The 17980-nt window shown below is 42.3% G+C and overlaps 1 protein-coding gene across 7 annotated transcripts in view; it reads left to right on the top strand.

Moving 5' to 3' along the window:
- The window catches only part of SNCAIP (synuclein alpha interacting protein), a 160722-nt gene extending 143513 nt beyond the window's left edge, over positions 1–17209 (top strand). For 6 of the 7 annotated variants that reach the window (XM_060636276.2, XM_060636277.2, XM_060636275.2 and 3 more), the window contains 4 exons: positions 2762–2854; positions 3398–4466; positions 5764–5834; positions 16650–17209. In XM_060636276.2, coding sequence (XP_060492259.2) covers positions 2762–2854; positions 3398–4466; positions 5764–5834; positions 16650–16734 — 1318 coding nt within the window. In that variant the 3' untranslated portion in view covers positions 16735–17209. The remainder of the gene's footprint in view (positions 1–2761; positions 2855–3397; positions 4467–5763; positions 5835–16649) is intronic. The other variant, XM_060636279.2, reaches the window with a different exon arrangement.
- The last annotated feature ends 771 nt before the right edge of the window (positions 17210–17980 follow it).

The raw sequence follows: 17980 nt of genomic DNA, 5'->3' as shown, positions 1-17980 counted from the left end.
GAATGCTGTAGACAGTTATCGTTAGGCCAGTGACAAGATAAAATATGAGAAGTTATGCTGTAGACCCTGGTCTTTTACTTACCATGTTCCTCAGTGGGATGGGCGAAACTAGAAGTGAAAAGGGAGGTCCACTTGGTCTAGCCACAGCACCCTATACCCTTCACGCTCCAGGGCACCAACAACACAGAAAGGTGAAAAAGGAGGGTTGAAAAATAAGAGTTTTTCTAGTCCAAAATTTTGAGTGAGAGACAGTGCTGAATGCCTTTTCCTACTAGAATAACTTTACTAACTCTTTATCATTATAAAGATAATTACTATTTAAAAATGGCAACCTCCAGGGGTGCCTGGGTGGCTCAGTCAGTTAAGTGTCCGACTCTTGATTTTGGCTCAGGTCATGATCTCATGGTCCATGAGTTCAAGCCCCACAGTGGGCCCTGTGCTGACGGCGTGGAACCTGCTTGGGATTCTGTCTCCCTCTCTGTCTTCCCCTCCCCTGCTGTCTTTCTCTCTCTCTCTCTCTCTCTCTCTCTCTCTCTCTCTCTCAAAGCAAGTAAATAAAAAATTAAAAAAAAAATTTAAATGGCAACCTTCAGCTCTGTTAGAAGTCCTCATGTACAAGCCTAGGTCTCCCTGGTTGAATTATGTCCTGTCCTAAAAAGATAAATTGAAGTCCTAACCTCTAGTACCTCAGAATGTATGCCTGTTTGGAGATGGGGTCTTTATAGAAGGAATCAAGTTAAAATGATCTCACAAACCCTGAGATCATGACCCGAGCTGAAGTCGGATGCTTACCCAACTGAGCCACCCAGGTGCCCCTGCTGTCTCCTTCTTTAGACAATTAAATTTTCAGTAGGTGAGTCACAGAACGAGTGAGATAAACTGAGATCACAGACTTTTATTTTCTTAGGGGTGAAATGTCGGGACTAAAACTGACCATGTCTGAAAAACAGAGTACTTGGGGAGATGGCAGGGTATCCTCGTGGTCTGATCTCACAGAATTAGGTTTAGGTGGCCAGTGGTTGTTGAGTATGTGCAGTGACACTCAGCAAGGAGAACGCTAGGCTTCCTCAAGCCTGTATCTAAAGTCTGGCGGTCGTCATAAGAACACTTGTAATTCATTCACCTGGTTCCACACCCTGGCCCATGAGAGAGTCTAACCATTTTTGATGCTACCTGTATTCATTTTCTACTCCTATAAGAAATCAGCACACACCTAGTGGCTTAAAACAACACAAATTCATCTTGCAACTCTGTAGGTCTGAAACCCAGAATGGGTCTCCAGATTAAAATTGAGGTGTCTGCAGGCTATGTTGCTTTCTGGAGGCTCTAGAATGAGAGTCCGGTTGCAGAATCAGTTCCTTGTGGTCGTAGGACCAAGGTTCCCTTCTTTTGCTGGCTGTCAGCTGAGGGTCACCGCCGGCACCTAGAGGGCGCTGCATTCCTTGGCTCCTGGCCCCTTCCTTCCTCTTCAGAGCCAGCAATCACAGATGGAGTCCTCACACTGAGTGTGTCTGACCTCATCTTCCTCCTCCTCAGTGTTAAAGACATGTGGTTGGATTGCATCACCAATAATAATAACCTAAGATAGCCTCCCTGGTTTCCTGTCAGCCAATAACAACCTTAATTCTATCTGCAACACTAATTCTCTTTTGCCGCATAAGATAACGTGTATTCTTACCTTCCAGGGATTAGAATCCGATGGCCATCCTTGGGGGGTGGCGGGTGGTCATAAAACGAATAAAGAGTTCAGTAAATACTGCTTATTCTTCTAAAGTCAGAATCAGTGGGATTTACTTTTTTCAAGTTCTCTAATTATGTTTTCTAAACAGATGTTAATTTCCGTCACCTGCGGCATTTAACTGATTTTTCTTAAATTTAAAGCACGTTCTGATACCATTTAAAGTACATTCCGCTTTTATGTCCAGAATAAATTGAGCGTTGCCATACCAGGTTTCCCTTTATGTAAGAAAATGCTAAGTTATTTCATTGTTTTTACCCCCTATGGAAATAGTCTGCTTTTGTTGCTCTTATTTTGCTCTTTTCTGATCACTGCATTAATACAGTTACTTTAAAGATTTAAACAGTGTGGAAAGAGTAAATAATACATATAAGTATGATATAAGCATATGTGTTATAAGTAAAGATTTAAACAATGTGGAAAGAGTAAATAATACATATAAGTATGATATAAGCATATATAAGTAATATATATTTTATATACAGAGAGGGATTTCTTAAAAATGTTTCTTTTATATTTCTCTCATATAAAGAAATTTATATTTATATTTATATTCTTTTATGTTTCTTAAAATATAAAAAAAATATACTACACCCACTATTTTTATAACTTCCTTTTTTACTTAATATATGTATGTATATATATGTATATGTATTTCTATATCTATATGTATCTACTTTATACATATACTAGGGAAACTTTTTCTATGTCATGGATACTGGAATAGATCATCATTTTTAATAGCTGCCTCTATGGAAGCAACTAAATTATTCACTGAGTCTTATTGATGAGCATTTAGGCTACTTAGAGTTTCTTGCTAATGTGAATAATAAGCATCCTTTTGGGTAATTGACTGTGTCCTTCGAAGATTTCTGCACGGTGAGGACGAAGGCCATGCGTATTTGTAAGGCTTTGGGATTTATTGCAATTTATTGCAAATTATCATGACAAAATTTATACCTACTCATTTATAGTAGTGGCCATGTATCAGAGAGCTTATGTGTCTTGCTTCACTTTTCCCAGACAGACAATGGAACGTGTCACACTGCAGAACCAGCTCCAACAACTTCTAGAAGCCCAGAAATCAGAGGGCAAGTCCCTCCTTTCCTCGCCCAGGTAATACCAGGAACATTAATGGTTAGAGTTCTTAGGTGTCTTTAGTCTCTGAGCCTTCTTTTGGACTTGAAGAAGACAAAAACAGAACATATTTTATGTTTTATAAAGAGGAATAAATATGAGACGTTACAGGGGGAAAACGCCCTGGACCTGATGTCAGAAGACCCGGCTTCATCTCTGGTTCTGCCATTTCTTCATTCTCTGACTACAGAAAAGTCACAGTCAGATTCCTTCATTTCTTCACCTGTGAAATGGGAATAAGGATACGTAGGTGTATAAGGTTGGTGAAGATGAGAATAATGAATGCAATTGGCACAACATTGATGTGTAAACAGTAAAACAGTAGACAGATCTCTCGTCATAGCGTTAGGTATGAGGCCCACTACACTGTGGTCATGGTTACCACTCTGGAGTTATTTGGAGATTGATGAGCACAGACATTAAGTGATTTTTCTTATTCCAGTCCTGTCGATCTGTAAGTCGTTAGTGGCAGTGGAGGCAATCAGTGATAGATCACCTCATATGTTCTTCATCATCTTTCAGTTCGCCATCCTCCCCCGCTTCCAGAAGGTCCCAGTGGAAATCTCCAGATGCGGATGATGAGTCTGTAGCCAAGAGCAAACCCGGGGTCCAAGAGGGGATTCAGGTGCTCGGAAGCCTGTCGGCATCCAGCCGGGCCAGGGCCAAAGCAAAAGATGAAGATTCTGACAAAATCCTCCGCCAGTTACTGGGGAAGGATATCTCAGAGAGTGTCTGCACCCAGGAAAAGCTGTCCTTGGAATTCCAGGATGCTCAGGCTTCTTCTAGAAACTCAAAGAAGATCCCTGCAGACAAGAGGGAGCTGAAGTTGGCTCGGCTGAGGCAGCTGATGCAGCGGTCCCTGAGTGAGTCCGACACCGATTCCAACACCTCTGAGGACCCCAAGAGCACACCCGTGAGGAAGGCCGACAGGCCCAGACCGCAGCCCATTGTGGGAAGTGTGGAGAGTGTGGACAGCGCAGAAAGCCTGCACCTGATGATCAAGAAACACACGTTGGCATCAGGACGCAGGTTTCCTTTTGGTATCAAAGCCTCCAAATCTCTAGACGGCCATAGCCCATCTCCCACCTCCGAGAGCAGCGAACCCGATTTGGAATCCCAGTGTCCCGCCTCAGGGACCACTCCCCCAAGCCAGCCCTCCGGAGACCCTACTCAGCCCAGCCCTGACAGCACCACCACCCAGAAAGTGGCCATGAGCCCCAAGAGTGCCCTCAAGTCTCCGTCTTCCAAGCGCCGGACATCTCAGAACTTAAAACTCCGAGTTACCTTTGAGGAGCCCGTGGTCCAGATGGAGCAAGCTAGCCTCGAGCCCACTGGGGAGAAGGACAGAGATAAGGGCAGGACCCCCCAGAGGACCTCTACGGGTAGCGAATCGGGGGATCAACTGAAAAGGCCTTTTGGAACCTTCCGATCTATCATGGAGACGCTCAGTGGCAACCAGAACAATAATAACAATTACCAGGCAGCCAACCAGCTGAAGACCTCCACACTGCCGTTAACCTCACTTGGAAGGAAGACAACAGATGCCAAGAGAAGTCCCGTGAGCTCTGCTAGCAAAGGAAAGAATAAGGCGGTGAGTGCCTTTTGGAGAATATCCCATTTCTTGCCTGTGAATTCACTGTGCTGTTCCTAACACTACAGATTGCTGACCTTTGCCACCTTGAGGGAATCCCCAGAAAATTCCAAAGGGATGCATGGACAGCTAAGTCCATGTGTTCTTTAAGGATATACGTCATATTAAAGTATATACGTTTTGCTCTTCCTTGGAAAATATGCTAAAAGAGAAAGATGAAAGAAATCACAGGAGGTTATATTCTGGTCCCCCAGTTTCCCAAAATAGTTTCATCCTTGAGTGTTAGGAGTCCTAAACTGGAAGGCATTTCTGCAAGATGAGACCACCAATCGATGTGAAATCAGGCCCTTCCTTGGCACAGATTCTGCCTCAGGAAGAGTTTGTTCTCCTCATCTGACCGGATAGTTTATCCTCAAGCCCGATTAAAGAGCACATAAATAGAAACTCTATTTCCAAAGACTTAACTACTCCACTTTGGAATGACCTTTGAAATGAATACACCACAGGGACCTCCACGTTGGTGTTTTATGATACTCACCCCTGAGTGTTGATCAGGATGCCATAGCAGTCTGAAGCACTTGGCAGTACATAAGGGATGGCAGAGTGTGGCGGGAACTATATCTTATAATTGCATTTACTAGAAAACCGGAGACTATAATCTGTGGTTTAAAACTGGTGAATGGGAGATATGAATGTCTTTGTAGGCTGTAGGCAATGTGTCCTGTATGCTCTGCACATGCCATGCCATCCAAAAAATGGTACAGTAGCCAAAATGCGAAATGCTGAGGGGTAGAAGGACCTAGAATATCCATCCTGCGATCTAGAGAGTCACAGCCTGCATAATTGATAATTTGCCACATGGTAAAATTCCATTACAGTGCAGTTGAAGAACTGTCCAGATTCCTTTTGCAATACTAAAATCGAGTTTCAGTTAGTATCTAATTAATTGAACACCGATTTTAACTATACGTTGATTTCCAACGTCAGTTGCCTTTGTTGCAAAGGACTTCCTCACATGTATATTTCCGCGAGAAAAGTCACACCCCTGCCCCGAAGCCCAGCGCCTTTGGGTTTCATATGCCCAAACTTACCTTGCTCAAATAAGACTTTCCCGAGTAACTTAATGGGTTCTGTCAATCAGGAGTAAGAGAAGGATCCCACCAGCTCGTGCCCCTCGAAGTATGTATGAAGCTTGCATCCACTAATCTGCCTCCTGCATGCTTCCTGTTTATCGAGACGCGTGCATGTGCTGAGCTCGTTGCATGTTTTCAGATGATGTCTGATTGCACCTCTCTAGGAGATGTACGGCAGCTGCGTCACCCTTTCCTCTAACACGCTGACCGAAGAGCCTCTGCGTAACCGTGCACGGTACGTGGTGCTAGCGGGTGCCTTGCGCAGCAGGGCCACGCCTTTGCTTTCAGTTGCATGACCTTGTAAATTACGGTACCAGAGCACCCTTAGCAGGAGCCGAGAGGAAGAAGAAAATGCCACCTTTCCCCCCGCAAATAGAAGCAGCCAGTCTTATAAGATGGGCCTTAGGAAGGGAACCAGTGCCCTATTGGAGGGGCTTTGATCCAGCCGCAGAGAGCGGAGGAATCTACTCAGCTTACAAACGCGCTGTGTCTCCCAGTTGACTTTGGCTTTCAGGCTTTGTTTTAATGGAGTCAAGTACCAAGTAAGTCTAGAAATTAAACTTCCTGTCACGAGTGGGATGAGCCCATCTCTGATCAGAATCAGCACTGCGAAGCAGAGGTGAGGTTTGGTTTCATCGCTGATCCTCAGGCTGAAAGCGTCATCACCGTGCTTGGGAGAAACAGGGCCCTGCCATTCTGAGATTGCGCTAGCTTGACACTCGGAACCGCCGCACCCATCAGCGAGCCAGTCTGTGAGCCCACCAGTGACACAGGGGTCTTTCTCAAACAAAATGTTTACGGTCCAAAGTGCATGGGCTGCGCACCTAAAAGGATCATGTCCGAAGGTCCCCGGCGGTTCAGGCACTTCCCTGGGCCAAGTCCTTCTGCATCAGGACTTTATTTCCTCCCGAGGGAATGCGCACCACTTCCTGACAAAGCAGGAAATGGAAAAGGAGAGTGGTCCAGGGTGAGTGCATGTAACCAGTGCCCTGTGACTGGCTTCTCTCGGAAGTAACCCCCAAATTCATCAGAAGGGAGACTATCGCTTGTAAATCACTCAAACTTAATTTAATTTAATGACTTAAAGGAACACAGTGGCACCTCCTCCAGCACCCTTCCCAAACCCTCCACAATGTTTTGGCGAATGTATGCCTGTTTGTACCTATAATGATAAACACACACGAATAGGGGTGTGTTTGTTGTTGTGAGGGTAAATTTCAGGTCAGAATACCAAGGTGCAAGAAATGTCATTCTCCTTTTCCCCCCCTTTAAATCAAATGTAATCAGGCTGGAAGAAAGGTAAATCCCCATCATTTCAGGGAGTGCCCCTAGGGGTCTCACTAAGTCAGTGTATTGAAGGAAGCACCTTGGAGCTTGGGTATTAACTGGTCACCACCATTCAGTTTGGGTCAGACTCACATGTTGCCTGAGTCTGGGCTGCTTCTGTCCACAATGGAGCAGGGAATCGTCACCAGTGCTGAGAACCCATTGCTTACTGGCTTTTTTCTTTTCCTCTCAACCCATCTTCCCCACTCCTATACCCTTCTCAGTCCCATATGAGGTCCAGTGTGTCTTCAGGTGCCTGGAAAATTATGCTTTTGTCATTAAACAGAAGTCACCAACAATACCCTCAGGAAAGGCAGCACAAAGACTTGGCAAACTCTTGGGAGAGAGAAGGAGAACATCTCTCCTCTCTTACAGGTTCCTCCAGTACCCGGAAATAAGACAGTTGGTATCACAGTAGAACCATCCTGCCAGAAATATTTCATCCTGTCTTTTCACAAGCAAAGGAGCAAAGCTGAGCTGTCTTCTATACTATAATTATAAAAACGCCTGGGTGCTCAGTTGGTTATGTGTCTGACTCTTGATTTTGGCTCCAGTCATGATCTCACAATCTGTGAGTTCAAGCCCCGCATCGGGCTCTCCGTCAGCACAGAGCCTGCTTCAGATCTTCTCTCTCCCTCTCCATCTACCCCTCCCCCGCTTGCATATGCAAAATAAATAAAAACATTGAAAGAAAAAAATCAGAGCATCAAAGAGGTTTTAGGGCTACTCAGCTGTCTGACACTAGGGTAACACTTTTGTACTCCGTTTAAGAAACAGTCCTTTGGAAGGTTCAGTCTTGAACCTCAAATTCACTGGCTCTACATATTAACAGAGCTTGAGTGCAGTGATCAGCAGAAACCCCAAAATAAAAATATTCAGTGTATTTTATTAAGTAAGCATCCCTTACTGACCCCTTCCCCTCCCTACCTTATAAATTAAACTCTCCTCTATCATGGTTGCAATTTAGCATGTGTTCCGTAGAAAGTGAAAACTCACCAGTTTGCTCAGGCTGGAGAGGAGAGGTTTCTGTGACTCACTCATACTTACAGAGGCGGAGAGAACAAGGCCAGAGTTCACTCCTTAGATAAAGTAAGGATGGATAGCTGTAGTTGAAATGAAGGTAACTCAGAGAAATGAAATAGCATGAGATTGTGAGCATGAAAAACACCTAAGTGACTCTAATGCTTGCTCCATTTTGCCTTGGGGACCATGGAAAGAACATCCCACAGAAGGACGCAATATGGAAAGAAACCCAAGTGTTCATCCATCAGGGACGCCTTCACATCTTAGCCCAAGAGTTTGCTTGAAGGCTAAATGACTCCTCTCGGGTAGCAGGGATTCCCCAGGATTATATAACTTTGGAAACCACTGGGGGTCATTGGGTTGGAGTTGGTTCCAAACATTATGCCCCTGAACGGCCCTATTGCTGTGTCCCCGGAGAAAGAGTGGGGGCAGTGAGACCTAGTTCCAGGCAGATGCTGGAACCACATTTTAGTTCCTAAGAAACATCTGTTTTTCCTGGTAAGAGAAAAATACGGGCAATAAATGCATTTTAAAGAATATCACCTCTGTACGGTAGTTCTGTTTACTATTTATTTTTCTAAATTGGTCACAGCTTGATGGCAAAAAATCTAAATTTCTTTTCAATGTCCTTTAAAAGTAGATTCAACTCCATTACGTTGGACAGCTTTCCCAGTGTGTTTTCAACTGCAGAGGATGACTTTGTTTATAACAAGCAGATTTATCTTTACTTTTCCTTATAAAGGACAAGTTGGTTTTGAGTTATTACAACTCCAAGGGAATGTTTGCAATTATTTGTCTTAAAATGCCAATAAGACATTCATTTCCCAGACTTTAAGTCCATGTGAGACCTGTAACACAGGAAGTGAGATTTGATTCCAGCTACCAATAGGCAGAGAGTATTATCCCCTGGCCGCCATCAGTCACACCCCCTCTGACCACAGTGACATTGTGGCCTGGAACCCTAGTCGTAGCACCAGCACGAGAGCAGACTTGTTAAAAAAACATTAAGTAATGAACACCATTAGTGTTCATTTTACTGCCAAGGAATTAGCCACACCGGGAATTACACATCCAGAACCAAGAGGTAGTATCAGATATTTTGCATCGATGTCAGCGTTGTTCGATAGCCACTTCAGCGGGAGAGGTGTATTTGGCCTGAGACGATGTGAGGCGTGGCAGTGGTCATCTGCCGTGCCCAGAAGGAGGTCAGAGTTCAGGGAACTCACCCCCGCCAGCGCGTGTGCACGCACGCACACACACGTGTATGTCCTTAGTGTCAGGGTATCATGCTAAACAGAAAAATGAACAAAGATGTGGAAGCCATTGGAAAAGGAGAGGTGAGGCCCCGGCGTAAGGCTGTCCCAAGTACAGTGTACCCTCAGCCCCACTGACGAGCCCTTCCAGAGCCATGACAGACAGATGCAGTCAGCACAAAAAAGGAATCCCTGATCCTGCTGAGTAAATACACCCTTGCCGTAGTCTCTCTGAATACAGTAAATTAACCACATTCTAATCTTGTCTTGAAGTTTTTAGCGTATTTACTTTTAACCCATATGCTTTTTTAAGGATTCTTGAAGGGATGTTTCTGTAATTACTCAGTCATTGTTGCGTTACCATGCTCTCTGATACATGTTGACTGCAGAGTTCTAGAATGACTTCCCCAGGGCAGACAGAGTCTTAATGTAACAGTTCAGAAAAGTTGGTTCAAGTGCTAATACTAAAAGGGGATTTAGTAGTTAGAGACATTAGCAATATTATTGCTCAAAAACTGTACTTTCCACTTCTAAGCCCTGATCTGAAGTGTGTGTTCATTTCTTTTTTTTTTTTTTTTTTTAAGTTTATTTGGAGAGAGAGAGAAAGAGACAGAGAGAGAAAGCATGCAGGAGGGGCACAGAGAGAGAGAGAGAGAAAATCCCAAGCAGGCTCCACACTTCCAGCACAGAGCCTGATGCGGGGCTTGAACTCACCCACCATGGGATCAGACACCCCACCGACTGAGCCACCCAGGCACTCCAGTGTGTGTTCATTCCTAATATACTAACTCTGGGACCTAGAGCCAGTCCATCAGTAGGAATTGATAGCAGGCCCCTGAGGTGCTTTCCTCAGCCCCAGAAATCCCTAGAACCCACCTGGTCAGCTTCCCCTTCACTCCTCTTCGTGTATCCCCAGGTTCTGTGTTCCCTGCACAACTCACCCTACACCCACCGTCACCTTTGCTTCCATAGAGTTCATACTAGTTTCAGAGGGAAAACCCTTATTTCATACTGAAGCTTTGTCCCTGTGACTTGGAGGAGAGAGAAGACCCCAATCTTGAACATTTCTCCAAGGGAAGGTTCTCCTTCGTATAGGCCACAGTACTGCACTGTCATTGGCTGTTGCATAGTACAGTTGGGTGTGTATAGAAAAATACCCATGTGTGGGGAATAGTTAAAATGATCTGACCTTCCCAGTGTCTCAGCACAACTTAGCAAACTTTTTATAAAAGCTGCAAGAGTTCCCAAGGATGACCAGAACATGATTCACAAATGGAGGTGTTTTTTTTTTTATTTTTTAAATTTTTTTAAGTTAATTTTTTTTTTGAGAGAGAGAGAGAGAGAGCACATTGAGGATGGGGAGAGAGAAGGAGAGAGAGAATCCCAAGCAGGTTCCACACTGTCAGCGCAGAGCCCAGCAGGGGGCTCCATCCCACGACGGTGAGATCATGACCCGAGTCGAAACCAAGAGTCAGACGCTTAACCGACTGAGCCACCCGGGCACCCCAAAGTTTCTTTTCATATGCCCCATATACCCACTGGGAAAGGAAAAGGCACATTCCACCACAGGAAGACAGTGAGACCTAGTTTAGTCCCAAAGCCCTGATGAGACCTAGAAAAAGCTATTGCAACTAAGATCCCATGTTCAATCCCCCTGCCCTTGGAAGGCAGGAAATGAGCGTGTGGAACAGCCGTGAACTATAAGTAGGAGGGTACAGAGGGAACACCTGCCTTCAAACCCAAAATCACCCCACCTGAAATGCATTTTTTCAGCATGTGAATTCTTGGATAAATGTAATCACAAAATTTAAGAACAAGCAACTCCCTTCTCCCACATCCACCCTCCTTTCCTCACCTCCCTCCAGGGTCCAGGTTTGAACTGTGTAATGTTCTGTTAGTGTCATATTTGCACCACCTCGGCCACCACGGGGTGTCTCCAGACATTAAAAGAGAAATGCCTGGGGGAGCCTCAGTGGCTCAGTCAATTAAGTTTCCAAGTCGTAATCTCAGCTCAGGTCAAGATCTCATGTTCCTGAGATCGAGCCCTGCATAGCGCTCTACACTGGCAGCACAGAGCCTGCTTGGGATTCTCTCCCTCGCTCTCTCTCTGCCCTTCCCCTGTTATCTCTCTCTCTCTCTCAAAAATAAATGTATAGACAACAACAAAAAAAGAGCAGTGCCTGTTTATCAACTCTTAGTAAGGCTGGAGTTTCAGAGAAGCAGCAATCTGTTTGAGGCTTAAAAGTACAGACTTTACCAGACAACTTCCAGTACCTTCACCAAGCTTCCCTGCTCCAACCACAGTCCTTTGGGATTTTCCTTCCCACACTGAGAACAGTGCAGATACATTACCGAATGCCACAGCCTTGGTTTGCCAGTGCACTCACTGCAACGTCTTTAGCAAACAGCCACGCATTTTGCTGTGCCAGCACAAGGCAATGCTGCCTTCATAAAAGAGATCAGAGTCCAGAGACAATTAACAGAGGACACGGTTAAAACACCAGTAAACTCCGTAAAATGTATACGGTGCTTGACAGCCTCCCCATATTGCCATCTTTACCCCCAGTGTCTAGCTCAGTGCCTCGCACACGCTAGCAACCTCCTAAACGTTTGGCGAGAGGGAGAGTGGAGAAAGCTAAAGAGGGAAAAAGAGAAATAATAAGGACTGAGCCCATCACCCCACAGAAAGAATGGTGTCCTCTGTAAAAACCTAGGCCTTTTGATTACAACCCACCTACCTACAGTGAGTTTTAGTGTGGGTGTTTTAAGGGCAGGTTTTCATTCTTTGAACCAGAATCCCATTTTTTAGTGGGTGGGATTTCTAGATTTGCTCTCGGTAAAGTTCTGAAGGAGATCACAAAAAGTTACAAAGTCTCCCTGTTTTGGTGATCAGTGAAAATGTAATGCATGCCCGTGGGCCATTTTTGACTAATCCTCTAAGTAAATTGCTGTCTGGTCACCATGGGCTATGGAAATATGGAATCCAGGCCTGGATGAATCAGCAAGTTAGATTACTTGAAAAGCTGTTACTTAAATTTAAGCCTTTCTTCTTTCCAATTTTGGTCACTGAGAATGTGATTTCATCTCCAAAAATGAAATCAAGGAACAGCAAATTATCTGAATAATTCATGCCAGAATTACCCAAACACTTTTGTTCTTTTGAATACTGGTAATTCAGGACTAGGTAATTGAAGGATGCAGAGAGGCTTGAATTATCCTGATATTATTCAAATAAATGCCTCAGATTAACATTTTACTTGCTCTAGAGTCAGCCCTGTTCATACTGGGTTTTGTCCCATGGAAAGTGTTCTTTTTTAGTATTTTATGACCACCGCACCCCTCATATTAAAACAGAAACACTTTGTTAATGTCTAAATGATGATATTATCTTTAGACTATAACCTAAGCCTTCTTTTTCACTTTTATTTATTTTTCATTTAATTTTTTGTTGAACTGCTCTAGGTACATACAATAGTCCTACTAGCATTATAACAAAAACTAGCTGTCCTCTGCCCAACCTACCGTGTCCTGTTCCCACTTTCCTGAATCAGTCATTTGGCTTTCCTTCAGGTGTATTCTCTCGTATCCTGTATGGCTAAATCACATGCTCCTACAGGTTTTCAATTTTAGATATTCTCTCTGCTATATATTGGCATTCTACTATAGAAGGTAAAAATGACAGCTAACAGTTACAAAGCATTATACGACTGTTGTAACCTTCACAACAACACAATATGGTAGATACTAGTATTATCAGATTTTGCAGATTGGAAACAAAGGCACAGAGAGATTATGTATCTTGTCCAAGTTTATACAGTAAGGATAATAAATTGTGGAGCCAGGATTCCAAAACTCAGTATTCTCCATGATGAACCAAACTTGTCTGTCTCTATTTCAGCACCCAACACTGCCCCCCACTCAACACACACACACACACACACCCCTACCTACATCCTCTTGCCACTATTAATATAGTTGGGATTAAATATATCTTTGAGATTAAATCAGTATTTGGTGTTTATTATTACTGTGGCTATCTAAATACGATTCACAGTGAATGCATGCAGTATGCTATATCGTATTCCCTTTCTAATTATAACATTACATTTTCTGAGGAGAAAATAATTTGGACTTCTTAGTTTCCAATTCATTTCTTAACATTTTTCTGGAGACAGAAATCTTCTTTCAGTGCATTCAGACAAATCAGGCATCTCTCAGTTTGTCTGTTCATAGAGACAACCTCTTTCTTCCTGCCCTACTCTGGACTGCTGCTATCTGGCAGTGCTATACAGCTGCCTTCCCGAAGTTTCCCATATACATCATTCTGGGAATTTCTTTTGCTTCTCTCCTGTCTAGAGCCCTATTTCCTGAATCTGTCCTTTCTCATTTTTGGTGTATGCTCTTGTTTTGGTAGACAGATCTCCTTCTTCCTAGGGAGGTGGATGCTAAATTTGTTGAGACTCTGCCTGTCTGATAATATCTTCAATTTGCTCTCATACTGGATTAGGTGTGTTTGGCTGGGTATAGAATTCTAGATAGGAAATTATTTTCTCACAGAATCTTGAACACGTTGTTTCCTTTTCTTCTTTTTTCTAATGTGTCTGTTGAGAAGCTCCATTTCTAATTGCTAATCCCTTGGAATTTATTACGATTTTCTCTTTATTTCCCAGTGTTATGATTTCTTGTTACTTTGTCATGATTCTATTTTCATTCCTGACCTGTGACACTTGGAAGGCTTTTTCAGTCTTGAAACCTATATGCTTCAATTCTGGGAAATGTTTTTATACGCTGTCTTTGAATGTTTTCTACATTGTAATTTCTCTGTTCACTCTTTCAAGAAATCATTATTGTAATGCTGGACACACTGAGTCAACCCTCAGGTCTTTATCTTTATTCATCCTTTTTATCTTTACCCATACTTTTGCTTTTTCTAGTTCTTTCTAAGGTCTTTATTGACCTGTACCTTCCAATCTTTCTAATTTTTTTTTTTATTTTTGCTGTAATGGTGTTAATTTCTAATAGTACCTTATTGGTTTTCTCTTTGTTTCCTTTTTATAGCATTATACATGCAAGACTTACTTAAATTGTACAATCAAATATAAATGTATATTTTTGTCTTTTCTTCCTTTTTGCAAAAAAGGTGGCAAGCGATAAACACAGTTTTGTCTCTTGCTTTTTCTCACCTGACACATTAAAGTTCTTTATGTATTCATGTATAAAGAGTTTCTTTATTCTTTTATATAGCCACATATTATTTCATTGTATGAATGTACTATTTTTAACCCTTCATTTTATTGACATTCTGGTCATCTCCTTTTGACTTATAGCAGCTCTTTATATTTTACATATTAGAAAGACTAACCCATTGTAATATGAATTGCAAACATTTTCTCGGTTTTTCTTTTCTTGTTAAAAATGTTTAAAGTTCTCATTGTCTCCCTATGTTATCTCTGTTAACTTTGACTTCCATTTCTCTCTTTATTTTGGTCCCTGTCTTCCCTAGTAGCACTTTACTCAAATGTCTGATGATTCCTAACTCATTTATATTAAAGAACAAAACAGTAAAGCTGAATAGAAGCTCTGATTTTATGGGCGAAGCTCTCTGACTGGTAGATGTTGCTTCATATACACACTGGCAAGGACTAGGCTCTTTTTTTGTGAAAATCCTGAAGTGGCAGTATTTGTAGGTCTTTTCTCTTGGCCAGTTGATTTATCAAGCTAAGGCAACTACAGTCTCCTGGTAGAGTCAGTAACCTGAGTGCCAAGAATCCATGAGTCAGACCAATAGGAGACGGGTTGAGAATTCTATTCTCGCTTTCTCACTTAGGGAAATGTTCATTTAATCTCATGGTTTCCACCCCCTTCAGCTGAATTCAGAGTCTCTCTGGTTCATGCCTTGCAAATTGTAACTTCCAGTCTTCCTTCACATTGGGAAAGGGACAGTCACCTGGCCTCATTGGGTTGGAGAGGTAATCTGGGATATGAACTATTACTTCCACAAATTTTTCAAATCAACCTCCCACTCTCAGCACCCACTCAGTACCCACTGTCGCCAGTCAATATGTTGGGTTCCCTGACTGAAAGTTTAGATTTCTGCGTCTTCTCCTCTACTAAATCAATTCCACAGGTCCATCAACCTTCCTGTTTCTGAAAGTGTTGGTATTTTGTTATCATCTCCTCGCTCACTTCCCTCATTCGTTGAGATTTATACCTTTTTTTATTTCTTTACTTTCCTTTTAGCGTTGTTTTGTAAGAAAGGGGTGGCAAATGAGTGTATTTAATCCACCGTGTTTAATTGGAAGTCCCTTGGACATCTTTTAATCAGCCAGGGTTTTTTTTCCCTTTCTTCCCTTTCTTGTCTTTGGAAATGCTCCAAAGTTCTGTTTAGGGGCACCTGGCTGGCTAAGTCGCTAGAGCAGGTGACCCTTGATCTCAGGGTTTTAAGTTCAAGCCCCCTGTTGGGTATAGAGATTACTTAGAAACAAAATCTTTCTTTAAAAAAAGTTTTATTCAGACAAATAAAGAAGTAAGAATTAGAACTTTCAGATGTTGATGAGAATCAAATATTTCCTAGAACCCTGAGAATAGACTACATGGTCTTTGTAAGCGAGCACATTTCTGAGGCCATAAAACTCCACCTCGGGTTCTCATCCACATATGTCCTCATGTTAGGAAGTAGCATTCCCAGAAACACTGTTTTTGTCTGATGTACCAACAAGAGGGAATTTATTAATATGTAGGCTACCCACCTTCAGGAGAGAACTCTTCTCTGGAAGATTCTTATACCTAGAGTGTGAGTAATATCTCATGAAAATGAATGCATCTACCTAGAGGGAAATTCACTTAGGAAACAGAACTGTTCCAGGGCTTGACTTGTCCTTCTTTCCATAGGCTCACTAAGTATCAATTATTGATGGGAAAACAGCATTGCTGCTCCCTAGTTTCTTCTTTTTCCCCTAGACTTACCTACTTAGGGTCTTCCAACATGCTGCTACTCAGTAGTCACATCCCCTTAGCATCTTCTTTATGTGATTAAGGTTCAAGCTTTTTGGAGATTCAAGATATCACCAGGGAATCCGTGTCAATCAGCTAGAAACAGCTCTTGTTTCCACTCGACCAGCATTACTATGCTTATTATCTTATTTGACTCTGATAAAATTCACTGGACTAGAATTGTGCCTGGATTCCAGTCAGCATGCTTGAGAAATTACTTCCAGAACTGAATTAAAAGTGTTCAATAAATATGCGTTATTACATGACTATAGCTTTTATTGTTTAAAGAGTGGTTTATATGAAAAGAAAATAATTTGCCTACTGGAATGAAGTGTTCTTCAGTGTGGTTTGTATGAGGATAATTTCCATTTTTGGTGAGTTGTTTAGTGGTGTTGTCTTGTAACTTGACCATAATTTTATCTAATTCTGGCCTTTATGGTTTCTCTTCTGCTTAGGCATAATGACATCAACAGAAAAATGAAGAAATCCTGCAGCATAAAGCACATTGCTGAGCCAGAGTCAAATGAACTCTTCTTGTAAATCACTTTTTTATTATCTCTCATTGCCGCCCTTGGGACACCATTTGGAAGTTTCTGGACTCTCCACTATGGAAATAGAATCATGAGAACAATGCCTCACCAGCAGAACAATATCAGGATGCCTTAAATTTATAGTAGTAGACTCTATAATACACATTTTGGGGTGATATTTGTATATATAACTTGTTTCTAAAGAGATGCTGTTTAAAAGCATGATCGGGCAAATGTTATGTTGTTTTGAGCGTGGATTGGTTCAGCCTGCCCACACAACATCCACCAAGCCACCGGTACCATCTTTTATTTCATCCATTGCATGGGTGTTTGCTAATGTTGATTGAACATTCTTTTTCCAGTAAAATGGGCAGTTTGGCTCAGCTCCTCAGTGAGACCAGGTCAGTGGTACTGTTTTCTGTCAAGAGCATTTTTTCTGTCATTTCTACTTTTTGTATAAAGGAAATAAAACAATGTTAACAGCACCTATAAGCTCGAGGCACCTACTTTCTAATCAGCCTGTGATGTTCTGGTCTCTTAGGGACCTTGAGAGTATTTTGATTGCTGATATTTTATTTCAGGAACAAACTGCCGGGTTTAGCTATTTTCCCATAGGGGTGAAATAAAACATTCTAGTTTTCATTAAGTACTAAAGGATCAGACAAGTATATAAAGTAAGTCAATTCCTTCTGTCTTCTCAAATCCCAGCGTTGACATGAGAAAATACTAATGACAGCTAAGGATTCAGCCCCTGCTTGGGTCACTTTTTCTGTCTATAACATATTATGAGACCTGTCTAATCCCTTTAGGAGACAGTGTGGAGCCTGAGTTTATAACAACCCTATTGTTGATACAGCTCTTTGAATGCATGTAAGCAGTAAGTTCCAGATGGTTTCGTCCTATCATGTAAGAATATATTTCTGTTGAAACTTCAAGAGTTTTATTTTCAAAGTGTTGGCATGGCCCATAAGAGGCCTGTCAAATTTGAGTTGGGAAGTCAAATGTGTTCTTACCAGTAGGAGGGAGTACTGTATGCTATTCACAGTTACTAGCAGTGTTTCTGCGGTCAACTGTGGACCATTCTGTATCCTGGTGGGCACCAGAGGCCTAGAGACTGAGTTGAGATGCAATCTTGCCAATGTGGATCGTGTGACAAACTTAAGCTTGACAAGACGAAGGAAGGTATAGAAAAAGGGCCTAATATTCAAATGCCTTTTATGTACTAGCCACACTTATGTGGAGATATTACTGTTACC

Source organism: Panthera onca, chromosome A1 (assembly GCF_046562875.1).
Source record: "Panthera onca isolate mPanOnc1 chromosome A1, mPanOnc1 haplotype 2, whole genome shotgun sequence".
NCBI classification, from domain to species: domain Eukaryota; kingdom Metazoa; phylum Chordata; class Mammalia; order Carnivora; family Felidae; genus Panthera; species Panthera onca.
This window is presented reverse-complemented; position numbering and strand designations above follow the sequence as displayed.